The sequence below is a fragment of the Betta splendens genome, chromosome 16 (genome assembly GCF_900634795.4).
Source record: "Betta splendens chromosome 16, fBetSpl5.4, whole genome shotgun sequence".
NCBI classification, from domain to species: Eukaryota; Metazoa; Chordata; class Actinopteri; order Anabantiformes; family Osphronemidae; genus Betta; species Betta splendens.
In genome coordinates this window covers 2,224,375-2,245,622 of record NC_040896.2, presented here as the reverse complement: position 1 = coordinate 2,245,622, position 21,248 = coordinate 2,224,375, and the positions used below count along the sequence as shown (strand labels likewise).

The 21,248-nt window shown below is 40.0% G+C and overlaps 1 protein-coding gene and 1 long non-coding RNA gene across 2 annotated transcripts; one reads left to right on the top strand and one right to left on the bottom strand.

The window, feature by feature from the left end:
• The first annotated feature begins 177 nt into the window (after positions 1-177).
• On the top strand, positions 178-12,717 carry LOC129603128 (uncharacterized). The gene is made up of 2 exons (XM_055503050.1): positions 178-5,546; positions 5,973-12,717. The coding sequence occupies exon 1, from the start codon at positions 1,014-1,016 to the stop codon at positions 2,130-2,132; it is 1,119 nt and encodes a 372-aa protein (XP_055359025.1). The 5' UTR covers positions 178-1,013; the 3' UTR covers positions 2,133-5,546; positions 5,973-12,717.
• LOC129603135 (uncharacterized) lies at positions 6,608-14,410 on the bottom strand. Its single transcript, XR_008692788.1, has 3 exons — positions 14,302-14,410; positions 14,109-14,210; positions 6,608-6,739 (listed from the first exon to the last, which is right to left on the bottom strand). It is a non-coding gene; the product is annotated as an uncharacterized LOC129603135 (long non-coding RNA).
• Between the last annotated feature and the right edge of the window lie 6,838 nt (positions 14,411-21,248).

Below are 21,248 nucleotides of genomic sequence, written 5' to 3'. Positions count from 1 at the left end.
ATATATATATATATATATATACAGTATATATACAGTATAAATACAGTATATATATATATATATATATATATATATATATATATATATATATATATATATATATATATATATATATATATATATCTATATATATATATATATATATATATATATATATGGACCAATGCCTAAGAGGTACAGTCAGATGCCCATACCTGAAGCACTCGAAACTGCCAAGCAAAGGCTACAAGCCTTGGCCAGCCGCCTAAAGAGATACACCAGAGATAACGAAGCCAGACGAATAAACCGGCTGTTCGCAACACAACCTGCGAAAGTGTACTCTCAATGGCAGGGTAATAACAACAGAGCAGACCCACCAAGGCTGGAAACTGAACAGTACTGGAAGGGTATAGGGTTGTGGAGAACCACCCTTGAAGCCACTTGCCCAAGTATCCATCAAATGTGGCATATACCAAGGAGATGCACTGTCCCCACTGCTGTTCTGCATAGGTCTGAACCCCCTCAGCCAAATAATAAACAAGACTGGCTATGGATACCGACTCCGGAACGGGGCCACCATAAGTCACCTCCTCTACATGGATGACATCAAGCTGTACGCCAAGAGTGAGCGAGACATAGACTCGCTGATCCACACCACCAGGATCTACAGCTCAGACATCGGGATGTCATTCGGGCTCGAGAAATGTGGGAGGATGGTGACAAAGAGAGGCAAGGTAATCCACACAGAAGGGGTCTCACTCCCAGAAGGAACAATAGCAGACATTGAGGACAATTACAAGTACCTTGGAATACCACAGGCAAACGGCAACCTTGAACAGGCAACAAGGAATGCGGCAACAGCCAAATACCTCTAACGAGTAAGGTAAGTCCTAAGAAGCCAGCTCAATGGCAAGAACAAATCCCGGGCAATAAACAGCTACGCTCTGCCAGTGATCAGATACCCTGCAGGAATAATAAGGTGGCCAAAGGAAGAGATACAGACCACAGATGTTAAGACACGAAAGCTCCTCACCATGCACGGAGGGTTCCACCCCAAATCCAGCACCCTGAGACTGTACGCTAGCTGCAAGGAAGGAGGCCGTGGACTAGTGAGCGTGAGAGCCACTATCCAGGATGAAACATCCAAGACCCATAAGTACATCAAGGATAAGGCCCCGACAGATGACGTGCTGAGTGAATGTCTCAGGCAGTGGAGAACAGAGGATGAGATGCTGGAAGACGGACCATCATGGGAGGACAAGCCCTTGCATGGGATGTACCACCGGAACATAACTGAAGTGGCTGATCTCAACAAATCCTACCAATGGCTTGAAAGGGCTGGGCTGAAGGACAGCACAGAGGCACTCATCCTAGCTGCACAGGAGCAGGCCCTGAGCACCAGAGCCATAGAGGCCCAGATCTACCACACCAGACAAGACCCAAGGTGTAGACTGTGCAAAGAGGCCCCAGAGACGGTCCAGCACATAACTGCAGGGTGTAAGATGCTGGCAGGCAAAGCATACATGGAACGCCATAACCAAGTGGCTGGCATAGTATACAGGAACATCTGCGCGGAGTATGGACTGGAAACCCCAAGGTCAAAGTGGGAAACACCTCCCAAGGTGGTAGAGAACGAGCGAGCCAAGATCCTGTGGGACTTCCAGATCCAGACTGACAGAATGGTAATGGCGAACCAACCAGACATTGTGGTGGTGGATAAAGAGCAGAGGAAAGCCGTAGTGGTGGATGTGGCAATACCAAGCGATGGCAACATCAGGAAAAAGGAACATGAGAAACTAGAGAAATACCAAGGGCTCAGAGAAGAACTGGAGAAGGCTTGGAAGGTGAAGGCCACAGTGGTGCCTGTGGTGATCGGAGCACTGGGGGCAGTGACCCCCAAACTGGAGGAGTGGCTACGACAGATCCCTGGAATAACATCCGACATCTCAGTCCAGAAAAGTGCAGTTCTAGGCAACAGCAAGGATACTGCGCAGAACCCTCAAGCTCCCTGCGCAGAACCCTCAAGCTCCCTGGCCTCTGGTAGAGGACCCGAGCTTGGAAAGGGGATGAGACCACCCGCGGAGGGTGAGAATAGAGTGTGTATGAGAGAGAGAGAGAGAGAGAGAGAGAGAGAACAGAAATTAGCGTCTTAAATGTAAAGTAGTTTATAACTGAATATAAAGTTATTTATGTCTAAGCAAGTAGAAAATTACAGGTGTTATGAATACAATGCCCTTTAGTCAACATCCACATGGATATTTTATTTGTTTTAATTATACTGTATCGAAAGTATTACTGTATCGTAATGTTTAGCTCTAAATTTACTGGCATTTTTTGACAACTGACAAAGACCAAAAGCCTCCTCAGTCTGAGGGAAGTTCTATATTATCCTCCAGTTTGGCTTCACTTCACACTTGCAAAGAACTGTCTCGTTACGTGAACAAAAGACACAAAAGTGAGTAGGTGTGATGAACCCTCCCCCAAGAAGGACACCAGACTGAAAGAGTTGACATGACTCAACTTCCACACAACTTCACCTGAGCCATGAAAAACAGATATATTTGTAAACTGCTTAAAAAGAAAACATTACCAAGAGTGCAGGAACCTTCAGTCTGAGTAAAGTTAGGCACTATCCTCTATTTACAATAGGCTTCACTTCACACCTGTAAAGAACTGGCTCATCAGTTCAACAAAGGACTGTGAGAAGGTGTCAAGACCATGTCCCCCATGAAGCACATATAATGTAGAAGCTCCTTGAGAAACATTTCTGCTCTAAAAGAATGTAGTGACCCAACTTTCAACTTCGTTTAGAAAATGGTCAAATGAACTGGACGTTTATAAAATCTGTAAATAAAACTTGTTAAAAAGAAAGTGTTAAGTCTATGGCTTTAGGATATAAAAGTTTCTTATTTTCAACCACCAACTAACAAAAACAGTTTATTTAAAAAGTGTGGGTGAGAAGTTGTGTGCTTTAACCACTAGGCTCTTATAAGTGATGGATGGATGAAGTAGTTCACAAATGTATCTGGATACATCACATCAGGTAACAGCACTGCAGGACTCTGGTGCTTTGGGGAGAAGGGGGTGGTGTGAAACCAGTCTAACTAGTGCTGTGGATTGGTCGTTCTGTCTGAAAAGAGGCTCTCTATTGTTATGTTCATCTAAGCTTGATTAGAACATTGAAATGTTCTTTTTATAATGTAAAAGAGCTCCTGAAGCAGGCAGACTGACACACACTACATTCAAGTGAATAAGAATAATATATAGAATGAGAATTTAATAATTTCATTATGTACTTTTGTGAAGTCCAACCCAACCTAATACAGACAGTAACTGATAAACCTCCAGAAGGTAGTTTGGCAGCTGTGGCAGTGTGAGCTGCCGATGCTTATCTATGATTGAAAAAAAGTTAGTACAACATTCAATTCTGAAATGAAGTCAACTTTTCGAGTTTTCTCAACTTTTTAGTTGACAGTTTAGACAGACTATTGTCTGTCTGTCTGTTTGTCTGTCTGCCCTAGCAAACAGTGTAGAACTGACATTATCAGATCTATGTCCTGTTCTCAGAACTGTGCCTATACTTGCTGTTTGACTCTAACTCTACAGGTCAGATACTAAAGATCCACCTTTTGGTTTTACCCTGGAATTGCGTCTTTGGTGCTAAAATGGGGGTGGCCTCATTAACATTTTTAACACCTTCCCCAGACAGACCAAGGAGGGAGGCTGCTGACAGTGTGTGATCAGCGTCAGAAAGGTGACTGACAGTCGACTGAAATCAGCGAAAATGAACCGCTCAATCTGTAGGTGCATTACTGAACATTCTTACACAAACACCTAATTTCTTGCGCCCTGTCGTACATCAAGTTTAAACATCTGATGTTCCATTTGACTGACTAATAATTTATGATATATGTGTGTCTTTTACACCCGGACTCTGGCTCCATTCTATCTGACTCCCCACCAGACCCAAGGCTGTTAAAGCGAATCCATCTTGTCTTCGAAGCTTGGTGTTCTTTCCTTTGGATAACAAGACATGATGATGCAAAAGTGAGAATATAAACATTCTTACTCACGGTGGAATAAGGTGGCACAAACAATTCCATTGGTGCAGAGAGACATTCCACCAGAGCCAGCAAAAGGGGTTAAAAGGCAGAAGCAACTTGAGGATCGTGGGCATTTTGCATCACACCTTTGTGGTGTGTGCACTGATCTCAGCTGGTTTTTGGTTTGTTGATGTGCACGATCAACATCCATGCTCTTGGTTTGCTTTCCCCATTATTTTTATAATATATCTCACAAAAGACAACTCTCATCTGCCTCCTTATGGGAAATTTCCATCACACCGCCACCTACTATGCTAGCGTGCACAATAAGTGAAACACAATGTTGCAGGTACATTTGGAACGCCACTGCCTTTCTAGTTGTTCGGTCCTATGCTTTAGGCTGCGGATCTCTGAGTTATACCATGGCGCTATCCTCCTCCTCTGATTCACTGCCTTCCACAGAGGAGCCACTGTGTCTCCACCAATTTGGTGCCCTAGGCGAGATTTCAAGTGGCGCCCGTTGCATCGCAGTTAATTCCACTGCTAGTGTATAAACTGATAAGAAAAGTTATAGATTTGTCTTGGACATTCTCTATTTGAATAAAACAATTGCATATTTAAAATATTTAGAAAGAATTAAATAAACATATACAAAAAATGAACTAAGCAATAATAAATAACAATAATATTTATAAATAAATAATAAATATACAACAGTATAATGTAAATTGCTTTCATAATGTACCTACTGTATTAATACTCCCATAATGAAAAATGTAAACAAGTGACACTAACTTAAAATACAATATAAAGTTACTTGCGTTTTTCCAGTCCTTAAAGGAGACTGATCATACTTTTCATTCTAAAAAATATTGGACTTTAATGTCTCAGTAAGATCTCTGTAAATTCTCATCCCATAAAACCCTGTAGATCATCCACACTGCCCCTGTCAATATGTGGTTCTGACTCCCCATAAGCAAATGCTGTGTTTTCTGGACGTGTCGCAAGCGAAGCTGCTCACCACACCTCTGTGCAGAAGCGCATACCTTTTTTGTTGTTGTTTTGTTTTTTTTAAATTGGCTTCATGGATTCGGGCCACGGCACGGTTAAGTTTCTTATTCACAAAACAGAGTGACAACAGGTCTCTAAAACACTCTTCAACCAACCCGAAACTACTCTAAAACTCCCCGGAAGCACGCCTGACGTCACGCAACTATATACGCTTCAAAATAAAAGGGCCACATAACACATAACAAGAACTGGACAGTCAACTGCCAACCAAACTATGTAGCACCCCCCCACCGATCGCTACAATACAATAGGTGGCAGTAGTGCGACATTGAGAATGCAATCAAACGCAATCCTCCACAGAAGAAGAAGACCCACTACAGGACTGCAGACAATAGCCAGTCAGCTGATTAGCATAGTAGAACCATACGTCTACGATCCAGAATCTGACCCTGAAGCTGAAGAGGAGGCCGTTGAAGTCTCCACATTTCTGCTGATGCAAGATGTGTCTCATTGGTAATGTCGCATTTACTTCAATTTAATTGATTTATGTAATTTGCAAAGCGGCTAGCGGTGGCTAATGCTTATGCTAAATGGCCTGTGCAGTTTGAATATTCACAACACGATGATCTTCTTAATAGAAAAGACTACTTTAGCTACATTATACAAATAAATAAAGGTTTGAGAGCATAGCTGAAATAACATAAATACAATTTACACATTTACACATTTCACTGTTTTTGTCTTACTTGTGCTGCTGCTCTGACATTATTTAATTTAAAAAATGTGCATTAATATTTGGAGCAATCACTGCATGACCTTCCTGGGAACAAAAAGCACTGGTTCAAATTATATATTGACGTGACGTATTTTTACTGCTTTTAATTATGTTTTTTGATCATTCTTGATAAACCTCACAGTAATATGTCTCTGTATCTGAAGTTGTTACAGGTATCTAGTCTACAGAGGCTAGTGAGCTGGTGCTGGGGATTCCTGGGTTGAAGAATCTAAGTTGTCGTCTCTTCATGCTTGGGTTGTAGATGAAGGCAGAGTTTCCTGATGGATAAAACATTAAAACACTTATTACGATATAGACAACCTGTGGAATAACTCTTTTACCATTTGAGTAAAAATGTGTTTTTTGTGAGTGCAATACTCATTAAGAATTTTTGTTTTTTTAATTTATATACAATTTATATGCTTTTTATTTATGGCCGCTTCAACTTTATAGCTTACCATATTAGAAAGAGAAAAACATGTAATTTCAATACTATGATTTCCCGAATAAAAGTGTTTTCCCTTCAGAAACAGAGTTCAGTAAAATACCGAATAGTTAAAGTCAACTTTATTGTCAACCAAAAAAATGCACCACTACTCCAAAGCTAGAACGAACTGTTACCTTCACAATTCCGATGTGCAATGTATAGGTTACTTAGTTAATTAAGAAGTCTGGGGGTTTGAGGACAGAAGCCTTTGCAGGGCCTTGCAGATGAAATGCTTGATGGAAGTAGGGTAAACAGTCCATGTCCTGGGTAGGGGGTACACTTGGTTATGTTGGAGATTTGTTTCTGCAGCAGGACAGGTATAGTAAATAGATGACCAGGGAGATCCTTGTTCTCATCACTATTTGGAAGACTGAGCGGAAGCAGTCCTCTACCAGATGGAAGCTGTGGCTGTCCTCACCATCACCTCATCAAAACAAAAAGGTACTGCAATCAGAATTGTAGATTAGTGAAATGTTCATTATTATGTAGGTCAAAACCTTCCCTAATGTAAGAATACACAATACCAGACAAAAAATTAAACCAAACAAGAGGACAGGCCTGTCTGTGCTAAAACAACAGATAAACAGTTGTTATAATTCAAATATAAAACAGTATATACCAGTTAAAACTAGAAAAAGTATTTTCTTGAGAAATTACGTGGGAGAGCTGATCTGCTGCCGCAAAGATGCCAAACGCTGATTAAGCTGCTGACGTCAAAAAGTTGACTACGGCAAAACGAAAGGAACAAAAGATTAAAACAATGACAAAAGATGGCGATTAAAAAGATGATGATTAAAACGATGACCAAGCTCATACTAAGACAAGATTAAAAATATGACAATGATTCAAAAGTTGACCAAAGTAAAAAGATGTTAAAGATTAAAAAGTTGACCAAGGTGCATTGTTGACAATCATAAATAAGCTGACTAGCTTTTTGATTTGAAGAAAGTATTTGTAAGTAAATACCTAACTGTGTAATAGTTTAATAACTAGTAAAAATTTACCAGTCAGAAACAAAAATTTTACCATTTAAGATAATAAATAACATTGGTGCTTTTATTTTGAAAGGATTTGGAGTCGTGTGTGAGTGATTGCTAAACTATAAATAGTCATTAGATAGTCATAATTTATCATTCAATAGCAAGAATAGCCATATTAAAGCAAAAGATTTAGATAAAGCCCTTTCAGAATAAAATCACCCTAATAAGTGTGAGTGGTTATTTACTGAACTCTAAAATAGTCTCATTAACGATTGGTAGGTATTCAGAACCACAAAATTTCTAATCAATCTTGCCATTAAAGGTATTAAATTGTAATTGGTGCTTTTATTTTGAAAGCACTTAGAGAAAATGTGTGAGGGTAATAGCGTAACTGTCATTTAGTCTTTATATAATCATAATTACCCATTAAAAGGCGAAAACGGTGCAGTTAAAGCTAATAAATTGCATTGGTGCTTTTATTTTGAAAGGATGTAGAGGAAGTATGTGTGGGTAATTACTAAACTGTTAATCTTTATTTTTATTTTTAAAGATTAAATAATCATAATTACCCATCTAAAAGCAGAAATATTGCTATTAAAGCTAATCATTTGGCTTGGTGCTTTTATTTTGAAAGGATTTAGAGGACATGTGCTTAATTACTACACAATCCAATAGTGTAGTTGAGTAATCAGTAATAAGCATTAAACTTCTGTCTACACTGAGCATCAGGAGTTTGACCTGTCAGTGAAATCTCCAGCTGCGCCATCGCCATGGAGACGAAAGGCGGGAAAATCAGTCTCACTCTGCTCTGTAAAAGCAGAGTTTCACCCTGTATAAACAGGCTTGTTCCAGCTAAACCATGATAGTGGTAAACTTATTTCATTTTACGAGTCCCAAGGCTTCAATGAGCAAATGGTGTAAATTATATGTTTGAGGAAGTAAGTTTGTAGTGTGGTAGAAAATTTCCATAAAGAAGCAGATGAGATAGTTGTCCTTTTGTGCGATTTATTGAAATAATAAAGAAAATAAAAATAATGGGGAAAGCAAATAAAAAGCATGGATGTTGATCGTGCACATCAACAAACCAAAAACCAGCTGGGGAGATCAGTGCACACACCACGAAGGTGTGATGCAAAGAGCCCACGATCCTCAAGTTGCTTCTGCCTTTTACCTTCTCTGTCCGACTAGGGTGGAATGTCTTTCTAACCCAATCAAATTACATGCACCATCTCCTCCCTGTCGCAGTGTGTGTGAAGATTTTTACTTTCTCACACCTGCATCGCTGACGACCAACTATCTGTGAGAAAGGAGCACCAAGTCTCAACAGACAGAGACACAACTCCCCGACCTTGGGTTTGGGAGCTAGAGTTGAGAGTCTATCAGGCAGAGACAACCATTGAACAATCTAGGTGAAATGTCAAATGCATACAGTAAGACAAAACATAAGATATTAATTGCAGAACATAAGTCATAAATCGTATAATAACTGCTTAGTAAGGAAGACACAATTTTTCCCATAACAGTAGCCACAGTCGCAATTTCAAAATATGTCTCCTCCTGTTTTTTTCTCCAGACGTCTGCCGAAAATTATCATTAGGGTCTATGGGAAAATTTCGGGATCTCCCTGCGCTTTGAGGTCGATAGCAACTAAAGTAGGTCTGAGGGTAAAGCCAGACACATTATTAGAAAGAAGACAATTATGACAACGATTTAGTGAAATAATTACGTTGATAGAGTAAAAATTGTGTCTGTAGTGATGAGTTAAAGACAGAAGTTCTGTCTTTATAAAGCGCACCCTCTCACTGTAGCTGTGACATCACGCACTCTAGTTGACGCAATACACACTAATGGAAAAGCTGAAAATGTAACAAAAAACACACTAAATTAAAACGCTCACAAGTTGAAAAGTATAAAAGACACGAGGACGCTGATTGACACTGTTAAAGTTGAAAGATGATAGACGCTTTTGGAGTTGAAATGACGTTTCTACTCCAAAGTATGACAATGATAGACGCTGATGAAAAGAGGGAAGTTGACAAAAAGTTGAACGATGATTCCCATAGACGACCATTATAAAAAAAACGACGGAAAAAGTTGAATACCAATAAAAGTTGAAAAGCTGAAAACGTGAAAAGTAATAGCCCCTATCTCCTAAAGGCGACACACGTTTAGGTAGTTGAACGACAATTCTACGATGAAGCGTTTAGACGATGAAAGCGACCGAAAAACGGGTGAAATGAGAATAACTAGATAAAGCATTTCCATAGGAAAATGCACAGTGAATGCTTCCATGCTGAATGTATTGCTGAAGAATAGCTAAAAATAGCTAAAAATTTTAAAACATTTCTGAACGTAGCTTAAACACATAAAGTATAGATGAATGCATCTGACCATCTGGGAAATAGACATCTTTATACAATAAAGTGATTGCATATACATGCCTCAGACAGGAATCGAATCCAGATGTCCCACTGTAGAGTCAAGGACTTAATCCATTGTGCCACCGGACATAATGGCTTAAGCATGACTTGGCTGAACAGTTTCCCCAAATGAAAACAAATCCTTAGTCATTTTATCATGTTTATTTTTTTAAACAAAAATTTGCAATAGTGCCAAAACCTAAACCTGTAATGTGTTCTTTTTGTTTTTGTTCGGTTTTGTATGGTACAGTCAGAGGATTGTGTGTGGGAGAAAAGTTGAAAAAAGCTTAATAACTTGAAACATATGAAACTTATGAATGAGAAAAATAATAGCACACTTCTCCTTAAAAAGCTGAACATTTTGATATTGGAATGGTTTTTGTAGCTCAAAGAATGCGGGAGTAGTTAGGTGCCGAAAAATGTACGGAAGAACTAAAAATAATAATAATAAAGATTACAACAACATGTGATAAAGACCGAAGATATCAATATTGTGAGAGCTGTTCAGCTCTCCCACTAATAATAAAGACCGACGATAACAACAGTGTGAGAGCTGCTTTATCTAAACTGGAAAAAGCGCTCATTAAGTAGTCCTAAATAACAAAAAAAGCAGACAAAAGCAGAAATCAAAGAGGTTTAGAGCTTACTTAGTCGCACTAAAAGTTTAGTACTCTTATTTTGAAATGATTTACGGGAAGCTTGTGTGAGTAACTGTTAATTTTTTTCATTAACTAATAATAATAAACCAGTAATTACTTACAGACTCATTGCCGATTCACAATTGATCATTCAAAAACAGAATTTATGCTATTAAAGCTAAAAATTTGGATTGGTACTTTTACTTTGAAAGGATATTGAGGACACCTGTGCAGGTAATTTCTAACCTTTAAGATTGTCTTATCATCTAGTCACAATACACCAGCTAAACGCAGAAATATTACCATTTTTAGCTAAAGATCCGGAATGGGGCTTTTATTTTGAAAGGATTTGGAGAAGCTGTGTGTGCAATATATTAGTCTAAATAACTAGTCATAATAAACCTGTTGAAAGCAGAAATATTGCTATCTTTAGCCCCAATCCTAATTTAGCTAAAAATCAGGATTGGGGCTTTTATTTTAAAAGGATGTGGAGATGCTGTGTGTGTGCGCTTAATAGCTAAACTGGAAAACAGTCACATTAACCAGTCAGGATTACCCATTCAAAAGCATAAATAGTCCTGTTAAAGGTAAAAATTTGGATTGGTGCTTTTATTTTGAAAGAATATGAAAAAAGGCCTGTGCAGGTATTTGCTAAACAGTATATTAGTCTAATTAACTAGTCATAATAAACCTGTTCAAAGCAGAATTATTGCTATCTTTACCGAAAGAGCAGGATTGGGGCTTTTATTTTGAAAGGATGTGGAGAAGCTGTGTGTGCTTAATAGCTAAAATATAAAATACTCTCATTAACTAGTCACAATTGTCCATTCAAAAGCATAAATAGTCATATTAAAGCCAAAAGTTAGGTTGGTGCTTTTATTTTGAAAGATTCAGAGGAAGTGTCTGATTAAATACTAAAAAATCAAACAGTGTAATAAAGTAATCAATAATATGCATAGAGCTGAGTAAAAACTGTGTCTGTAGTGACGAGTTAAAGACAGAATTTCTATCTTTAAAAAGCGCGCCCACGCTCTCTAGCTCACGTAGTACACACTAATGGAAAAGTTGAGAAACAAACCAGTTGAAAGCAGAAATATTGCTATATTATATCTAATTAAATATTTGTAATTAATCAGTTGAAACATTACTTAAACAAGCTAATGAGTTGAATGTATAGCTGATTGGATCTGCAAAACAAAAGGTGCAAGCCAAGGACTGAAGCCATTGAAGCACAGTATATACTGTAGCTGAAGAGCTGTCTCCACATGGAGAGAGATGTGTGTGTGAATATAACATATTTATTGGTTCAATAAACGACTTGAGAGTTGCAACAGTCCAAAAACGGTGGACCTAAAGCAAATGAGAATATTTTATTACAAAATCATGCATCAATCATTGCAGTTTCAATTTTAACATATTGTAGTGGCTCACAGCAGTTAGTCCCGCCCTGAGTCGCTAAGGCTTATGGGTAAAACAACTGTTTTTGTGTTTAAAGTCTTATAGTTAAAGTTAGGATTCAAAAAATGTTATAACTTTGATGAAATTAATATAGCATCTTGTTCATTTATGGTTGTAATGTGTCCTTTTTTTGTTCTTTTTTGTGTGGTACACCGTGAGTGAGGGGATTGTGTGTGGGAGTGACCATCAATGAGCAGTGCTTTGATGGATGTGTGAAAAGTAAATGGTGCTTGCTTTCTACAAAGGAAGTGCACCAGTGGTGCTGTTATTTTGTGTCTCATTATCTGCACAGTGTAATCTAAGCAGCTGTAACACAAATGATGTCGGCTGTAAATAGTACAGGATTTAATGAGGCATTCAGTTAATTTGCCTCTTGTTATGGGAAAAATTGTCTCTTCCTTATTTCTATGTGTCTTCCTTATTTCTATGCAGTTATTATATGATCTATGACTTATGTTCTGCAATTAATATCTTGTGTTTTGTCTTACTGTATGCATTTGACATTTCACCTAGATTGTTCAATGGTTGTCTCTGCCAGAAAGACTCTCAACTCTAGCTCCCAAACCCAATGTCAGGGAGTTGTGTCTCTGTTGAGACTCGGTGCTCCTTTCTCACAGATAGTTGGATGTCAGCAATGCAGGTGTGAGAAAGTAAAAATCTTCACACACACTGCGACAGGGAGAAGATGGTGCATGTAATTTGATTGGGTTAGAAAGACATTCCACCCTAGTCGGACAGAGAAGCTAAAAGGCAGAAGCAACTTTAGGATCGTGGGCTCTTTGCATCACACCTTCGTGGTGTGTGCACTGATCTCCCCAGCTGGTTTTTGGTTTGTTGATGTGCACGATCAACATCCATGCTTTTTATTTGCTTTCCCCATTATTTTTATTTTCTTTATTATTTCAATAAATCGCACAAAAGGACAACTCTCTCATCTACTTCTTTATGGAAAATTTCCACCACACCTCTAAAATATTTTATTGTAGGTTGCTAAAGTCAAGAAGTCTTCACCTGAGCCAGGTGTGCATAGTTCATTAAAGAATGAAAATCCATTAATTAATTTTTACTGTATAAGCAAAAGGACAAAGCTGAAGAGAATTCTGTGATTAAAAAAACATTGAAATAAAAAAATATTGTAATTAAACACAAAGATTAGTCTCTTATGTCAACATGAAGAGCCTAATCAAATAATTGTTCATCATTAAGGGTCACTCCTATTAACACCACGTTCTGTTATGGTGCATTGTGCTATAAATTTGCATATATTGTTGAATTCTGTAATGTTGACTTAATTCCTTAAAAAAACACCCCCTTAACTATTTGACAGACCAGGTAGTTTAAAAAAGCTTAATGTCTACACCTACTCTTATGGGGAATCAACAATGCAATGAACTTATCAATAATATGCATGGAGCTGCTGTGAGAATTAGGAGTTTGATTTGTAAGTCAAACTGCTACTGAGATCAATCCCTTATCTGCTGCAGCTGCGCCGTTGCGATGGAACAGGCAGGAACCTCCACTGATCAGCACAAAGAGCTGGAGTGAGGCTGATTTCCACCCCAGCTTAACAGGCTTGTTATACCAAAACAATAAAGATTATCACAGAAATAACTTTACTTTATGAATCCCAAGGCTTCAATGAGCACCTGGTGTGCGTTTTATGCTTGAGAAATAAAAATTGTGGCCACAGTTGCGATTTAAAAATGCCTGTCCCTCTGTGATTTTACCCAGAAGTCAGAGAGTTTTTTCCATTGGAGTGAATGGGAGGATTTCTGGAACTCTCTGTGCTTTGAGGCAGATACAGATTAAAGTGTAGTTTTGATGCCTTAGCCAGGCACATCATTGGAAAGAAGACAAGTATGACTACAAACGAGTGAAGAAAATACGTTGATAGAGTGAAAACTGTGGCTGTAGTGACGAGTTAAAGAGAAAAGTTCTGGCGTAAGAAAGCGTCTCTCTACTCTCTAGCTGTAGCATCCCCCACTCAATTAGACGCAATACACACTAATGGAAAAGCTGAGAATTCCTCAAAAACCACCCTATGCTTAAACTGCTATAATTCAGAATCTGTTAAAGATATTAACAAGTTGAATGATACATTAATAGTTGAATAGTTGAAGATTGTTTTGTAGTTTAAATGGTGTCTGTAGCCTAAAGTGTGCTGAAGTAGTTAAAGTTGGGTGAATAGTGTGAGAGCTGTTCAGCTCTCCCACTAATAAAGAATGAAGATCTCAATAGTGTGAGAGCTGTTCAGCTCTCCCACTAATTAAAATCTTATTTTGCCTATCTTACTGTTGATACATAAGAACTTACATACCTTCACTTCTGAGCTGGGCAGCAGATGTCTGTGTACCAACAGTCTGCAGTGATTTCTCCGTTTGACAGCCTCCTTGCATGTGGGTAACTTGGATGTGTCCCCCTACAGTTTAGAAAAGACAATGTTACATTTACTGTAAATTGTATTGGTCCTACAAATATAATGGCTGTGGTACAAGCTATGGGTAACTGACCATATAAGCAGCAGTTATTGTAGAGATGTGTTGATGCGTGTTTCCCCTTCCCCCAGTGTCCCTGCTCTGGCCACGACATGAAAGAGGGAATAACGAAATAAACAGTTAAAACTTGATGGGTGTCTCTCTTTTGAGTTTTGTTTTTAGGCTAGATAAGTGCAAAACAGTCCTTATTACTGTAATGGAAACATTGTACTTTAATGCTTTTTGTGTTCATTTCTGACTCTGTATAATAACCATGCATTCTGTACTTGTTGATTAGACCCAGAACTGAACATTATTAGACAAACAATCTATCTTCCTCTCGAGGTTCTGTCGCACATTAAGTGCTGACATCTAATGTTGTGTTTGACTGACTGATTGTTTATGGCTTGTGTCTGCCTTTTACCCCTGGTCTCTGGCTCCTTTCTATCTGATGCCTCACCAGACCCAAGGCTGTAGACCTTGTGTATTCTCTGTGTAATGTAAACATCTTCACCCACAGTGTGATAGGAAGATTCCACCAGGTCCCGGGAGAGGGGTTAAAAGGCAGAGACAACCTCAGAACGGGGTGATGTTTGCATTATACCTCCGTGGTGTATGTTCTGATCTCCCCAGCTGGCTTTTTGATTTGCTTTCCTCATTATTGTTATTTTCTTTATTATTTCAATAAATCGCACAAAAGGACAACTCTCTCTCATGTGCCTTTATTGCAAAATTTCCACCACAATTACTCATGCAGAATCAATATATGCAGAACAAACAACTTGCTGCATTAATGAGTCGGAGATCTACTGAGTCCTGGCGTTCTGGCATACCTCAGAGAGTTTATTACAATTTATTTGTTTTTATTATATGATATTCTCTACAAGTTAGCAATGGTAGTCTGCCAGACTTGTGTGAAATACCATACGAAGAGCGTCTAAAAAAGTCAAGTGATGCTGTGAGGAACGCGATGCTGTTAGAGAACGCGAGACTCTGCGAGAACAGCACGAGAAATTCATCAAGGCGGCGCAACACCGGTAGTAAACAACAGCGCGACAAACTATCCACCAATTTAAATAAATAAACAACTACCTTATTTCACGGAAAATAATCAACCATCTTACCATTCTAAATAACACCAAAGAAAGTTTTGAGTACATCGACGAGTGCTTTGAGCGTCTAGTAATTGGGAAAAAGGACACTGCTCCAAACAAGCAACTCCGTGGCTGTACTAGCAGGTGGTATGTAACAACAATGGTTTAATATAAAAGGTTTGTTAAAAAAATAATAGATGCAATGCAACTATGTGTTATAACTTTACATCCAGTATTCAAACTCGTTCTCTCGCATTTGTTTCATGTAAATGTTTATGGTCATTCTAATGTCACTCACTCACTCACTTTGCAAAGCGCTCATCATACTCAATCACTCACTTTCCTTTCACTTTAATTTTCCTTCCCTTTACTCTTTTTCCTTCACCTACTTTCACTCCACACTGTCTACATCCTTTTCTCTATTCTTCCTCCACGTAGTCAGCCAGCTATGTAGCCCTCCAGCAGCCACACACAAACATCTACTGCACAGGGGAAACACGTGCACATACATAGATAACACACAACTCAGAATAAACAGGTACTTAAGGTTAGCCACACACCTAAAGTCTGTCACACTACATACACACAAGACTAGTGATCCACAGCAGTCAGGTAAGATATGACACCACTGAAGATTGTCACTTGGAATGTACATGGAATCAATAAGAAGGAGAAACGATTTAAAATATTTAATTATCTGAAAACCCTACAAGCAGACATTGTTTTACTACAGGAAACTCATATTCCCAAAATTATAAATTACACTCTGGCATCAGCAGAGTTCCTACATGCTTACTTAGCCGGTTACAATTCTAAACAAAGAGGGGTCGCCATCCTGATAAATAAAAAGATTAACTTTACGCATAACGATACCATTGTAGATCCAGAAGGGAGATATATAATCATTAATATCTTGATAGGAAACATTGAATATTGCATAGCTAATGTGTATGGCCCTAATGTTGACGACCCCTCTTTCTTTCACAGCTTCTTCACATCACTGTCTGCTCACTCTGGTTCCAAACTTATAGTAGGAGGGGACTTTAATTTAGTATTTAACCCAGAGTTGGACAGGCTAAGCAAAGCTGTGAGCAACAGGAACTTGCAATCAGTACAGACCTTAAAACAGTACATGAATGACTTCGATCTCTGTGACACATGGCGTTCTCTTCATCCTACATCCAGGGAATATACCTTTTTCTCGCCAGTTTACCACTCTCACTCCTGTATAGATTATATTTTAGTAAATAACTCAGTCTTACAAGATGTCTCTGACACCAATATTCACTCTATCACAATCAGTGATCATGCACCAATGTCCATTTCGTTGATTAAGACAGCCACACCATCAACCAGGAATTGGAGGTTTAATACATCATTACTCAACGATCAAGACTTCATCAGTTATGTCAGGAGAGAATGGAAAACCTTTATAGAAATCAACGATACACCGGAAATATCACCCTGTGTTCTTTGGGAGACTGGGAAGGCAGTTATGCGCGGTAGAATTATTTCATATTCATCGCACAAGAAAAAAAGGACATGTTACTTGAATTAGAATTAGAGCAAAAAATAAAATCTCTAGAGATTAAATATGCTGCCTATCCAACCAATGATAGAATCCTAGAAGACCTAAAGAATCTAAAGCTGAAATTAAATAATATAATTGATTGCAAAACTCAGTTTCAGATAGACCAATTACACTGGGAGAACTTTGACCATGCTAACAAATTAAAAAATAATAAAGAGAAACAAATCATCCATTCAATAACTAATAAGGAAGGCAACATTACTCGTGATCCCCATGAAATAAATTATATCTTTAAAAACTTTTACCAAGAGTTATATACGTCCCAAATAGATCCATCCACCTCAGCCATAGAGGCATTTCTGGTCCATGCTGGCACCCAGCTTTTACAAAATGGTAGCTGAAATTAAACAACAGCATTCATTACTCACAAATATGAATTCTCCCTTCATAAGCCTGCTCCAAAAACCAGGAAAAGACCCTGCACTCCCATCGAGTTATAGACCAATTTCACTAATAAATGTAGATCTAAAAATAGTGTGTAAAGCACTTGCTAGAAGATTAGAAAAAATCACTCCATATATAATTCACTCTGATCAAACAGGATTCTTTAAAGGTAGACAGTCAACAAACAATATGAACAGATTAATCAACTTAATTGATTATGTCACCACCCATAAACTAGAGTCAGCCATCGTCTCCTTAGATGCAGAAAAAGCTTTCGATAGAGTAAACTGGAAGTTTCTTTTAGCCACTCTGCACAAATTCGGCATTGGGGAAACATTTATAGACTGGATCCATTTATTATACAGCTCAGCAAACGCCGCAGTCAGAACAAACAACCAGATCTCACCAAGGTTTAATCTGCATAGAGGGACAAGACAGGGCTGCCCACTTTCCCCATCACTATTTGCAATATTTATTGAACCTCTAGCCGCAGCTATAAGACAGCATGAAGGAATTACTGGAATATCGACCAAATCAGTAAATCATAAAATAAGTTTATATGCTGACGATGTGTTACTGTTCCTCCTGGAGCCACAGACGTCTCTTCCTACAACTATCAGCCTCATAGATGAATTCTCAGGACTTTCAGGATACTCTATTAACTGGACCAAATCTATAGTGCTACCACTTAACCTTAAGGTCTCTTTTACCACACTCCATTCAGGGAACATTAAATACTTGGGCATTGAATTGTCGCCTAGGCTATCAGAGCTGATTGATCTAAACTACAATCCATTATTAAAACAAATAGAAGCCAACCTCAAAAGATGGCAGTCCTTACCCATTTCACTTATGGGAAGAATTGCCACCATAAAAATGATGATCCTGCCAAAAATTAATTACATATTCTCAATGATTCCAACACAGCCAGCCCAGGCGTGGTTTAAGACATTAGACTCCTACATCTCACAGTTTTTGTGGAAAACCAAGCCACCACAATTAGTTTAAGTTCAAAAATCCAGACGCTGCGGCGGCCTAGAACTACTTAACTTCCACCACTATTTTCTTGCCAATAGACTGAACCATGTCCACAAATGGATAAAACCCATGCCAGCAGACTCCTCCTGGATAGACATTGAACAAACATTTTATGGAAATATTAAAGTTGCAGATCTGCCCTTTATCAGCACCAAAATCAAACATCATAGTTGTTACCAGAGCCTTAGCATAAAAGCATATCTGCCAGCCTGGTGGGATTTTCTTAAAATTAATCGGTCTTCGCTTACTCTTTGCCAAAACACACCTCTCTGGAACAATCCACACATCATACAAAACAAAAATGTAATACACTTTCCAACTTGGCATATCAAAGGGATAACGCATCTGAAACATGTTTTTACAAGAGACAAGTTTACCTCTTTTGAAGAACTAGTGTCCCACTATGAAATCACTAGTGCCAATTTCTTAGAATACCAACAACTAAAGTCAATACTTAATGCAAAAAGTAAGAATACTCCCATCCACATGCAACCACCACCAGTAATAGAGCGATTTATTGATATATCAGGGAAAAGGACAGTATCCAAAATCTATATCTTAATTTCCAATGTAGACCAGACAGTGAGCCTTCCGATCTCTAAATGGGAAGCTGATCTCAATATCACCACTAATTACACGTTCTGGAAGAATATATGTTCTAATTTATACAGAATGACAAAAAATACAAATTTACAACTAATACAATACAAAATTCTTCATAGAACTCACTATACAGGACAAAGGATGTTCCAAATGGGTCTCACAAACTCAAATATTTGCCCTCACTGTACAGATAACACAGCAGATAGATTCCTACATGCATTCTGGTCATGCTCACCTGTGCAGCAATTTTGGCAAAGAGTATGTGAACACCTGTCAACCCAGTTAAGCTGTCCAATCCCAGCGGCCCCTGCACTTTGTCTTCTAGGAGATCTAAGTGGGCTTGATCTAGAGACAAACTCATCACACACACTTCTTTCTGCCCTCTGTGTCGCAAAGAAAATCATCCTTATGAACTGGAAAACTAAAAAAAATTAAGCATTACTCAGTACCTGAGCAGCTTGTTAGATTATACCACCTTAGACACAGTGTCTGCTACATCAAATCAATGACCAAAACTATACTCTGATTGATTCCATTTCCAGGTAAGGATGCGCGGGGCTTGGGTACTGCGTCATGTCTGGCACAGTGGTGGTGGGGTGACTGGTGGTTGGGGGTGCCTGCCTACCTAAGGAACCAGGACAACGGGACTGGTGGACTCTGTGCTGGCCGCATGGGTCCCCTGCTGCGGGGTGTGGTGACTGCTGAGACCGGCGGTCCTGTGCCGGGGTAGGGCCATTTTGAGCGTTGGCGTGTGCCTGTCTCCGGGGAGCGGAGGCGGGCCTCCCTGCCGGTGTGCGGGGGGCGGACCTGGGGGTGGAGACCTGGGTGACCTGTGTCCGGGGGAGTCCCTCCGGGGGTGCCTGCCTGCGCTGCCCCTGCTCGGGTGGGGCGCTGCCTGCCCTAGCGGTCCGACGCCCTCTGGTGACTGCTCGGGCCTGTTGCAGGGGGGGTTGGCGGACTACTCAGGCTACAACCTTCATTGGGCCCTGGGCGGAGGTTGGCCCTCAATGCACAACCGCAGAGTATGTGTGTGAGTTTGAGTGTAGCACTACAAGGGGCGAGCATGGGCATACTTGAGCGAGAGAATGGGTAAGTGTGAAAGAAGGGTGAGGATGGCTCTGGCTGTGCTGCGTGTGGCGCCTGGGCAGTAGTACTGCGGTCCCTGGGTCTCGGCTGTCTCTTCCTGGCTGGGGGTTGTGGGGGTGGTGGGATGGGTAGCAGAGCCAGTTGGGAACCTGGCTCTGCGGACCCTGGTGCTGTGCTTCCCAACTACATTTCTCCACATTCATCCACTTAGGTCTGCAAGGGGCGTCCTGCTGATGGAGGGACCAGAGCTATCAGGAAGTGGTTCCATCCCTCCCAAGTGGGATGCTCTGCAGTTTTAATTGCATTAGTCATACACACTCGTCCAGGAATCTGGGGGCTCCTTCCGGGGGGGCCAGTAGACGGAGCCTTCCCATTGATGGCTCTGTGTGCTGGACCCCTCGGAGAATTGGCTATCTCCCAAAGTTCCTCATACTTAGCCACATACACATACATTTAGGGCCGGGGGTGGGCTCTTTCACTGGGGCCTGGGGCTGAGGCTAGTTGTGGCCTTGCCCACTGGCCCTGGTGGAGGGATCACCACCCAGTTTTAACTGCAAAAAGACATTTAGGGTGAGGGGGGGCACTGTCCGGGGGACACACCGTAAGCCAGCGGTTGTGCTCCTGGAGGTGTCACCCACCTTCAGTGCACTTTACTTCCACACACTCACGTCCAAGCTGGGTTGCAGGGTTCTGAGGTACCTTTTCTGCTGCCCTCTGCCTCCCCCGGGTTGGGGGAGTTGGGCAGGGCTCAGGAGGAGCTGCGGTCCCTGCCTGGGGCCACATGGACGGCACCCTTTGGGTGACTAACATCAAGCTACAGCCTTACTAACCTTGTAGTGGGACACTTTCCAAATCCAACTGTAAGTATTACAGATACTTATCACTACCAATATCAATAATGTGTGAATATGGAATTTGTGGTGTTGTATGTCATGACTTTTATTAAGTAGTATGGGATATGTATAACAATTCACATATGTATGTATGTATATATACACACACACACACACTCTATTCTCACCCTCCGCGGGTGGTCTCATCCACTTTCCAAGCTCGGGTCCTCTACCAGAGGCCAGGGAGCTTGAGGGTTCTGCGCAGTATCCTTGCTGTTCCTAGGACTGCACTTTTCTGGACTGAGATTTCGGATGTTTTTCCAGGGATCTGTCGTAGCCACTCCTCCAGTTTGG

Excerpts from the sequence above, each read along its gene's own strand:
- LOC129603128 (XM_055503050.1), top strand. The coding sequence starts at position 1,014 with ATGCACGGAGGGTTCCACCCCAAATCCAGCACCCTGAGACTGTACGCT.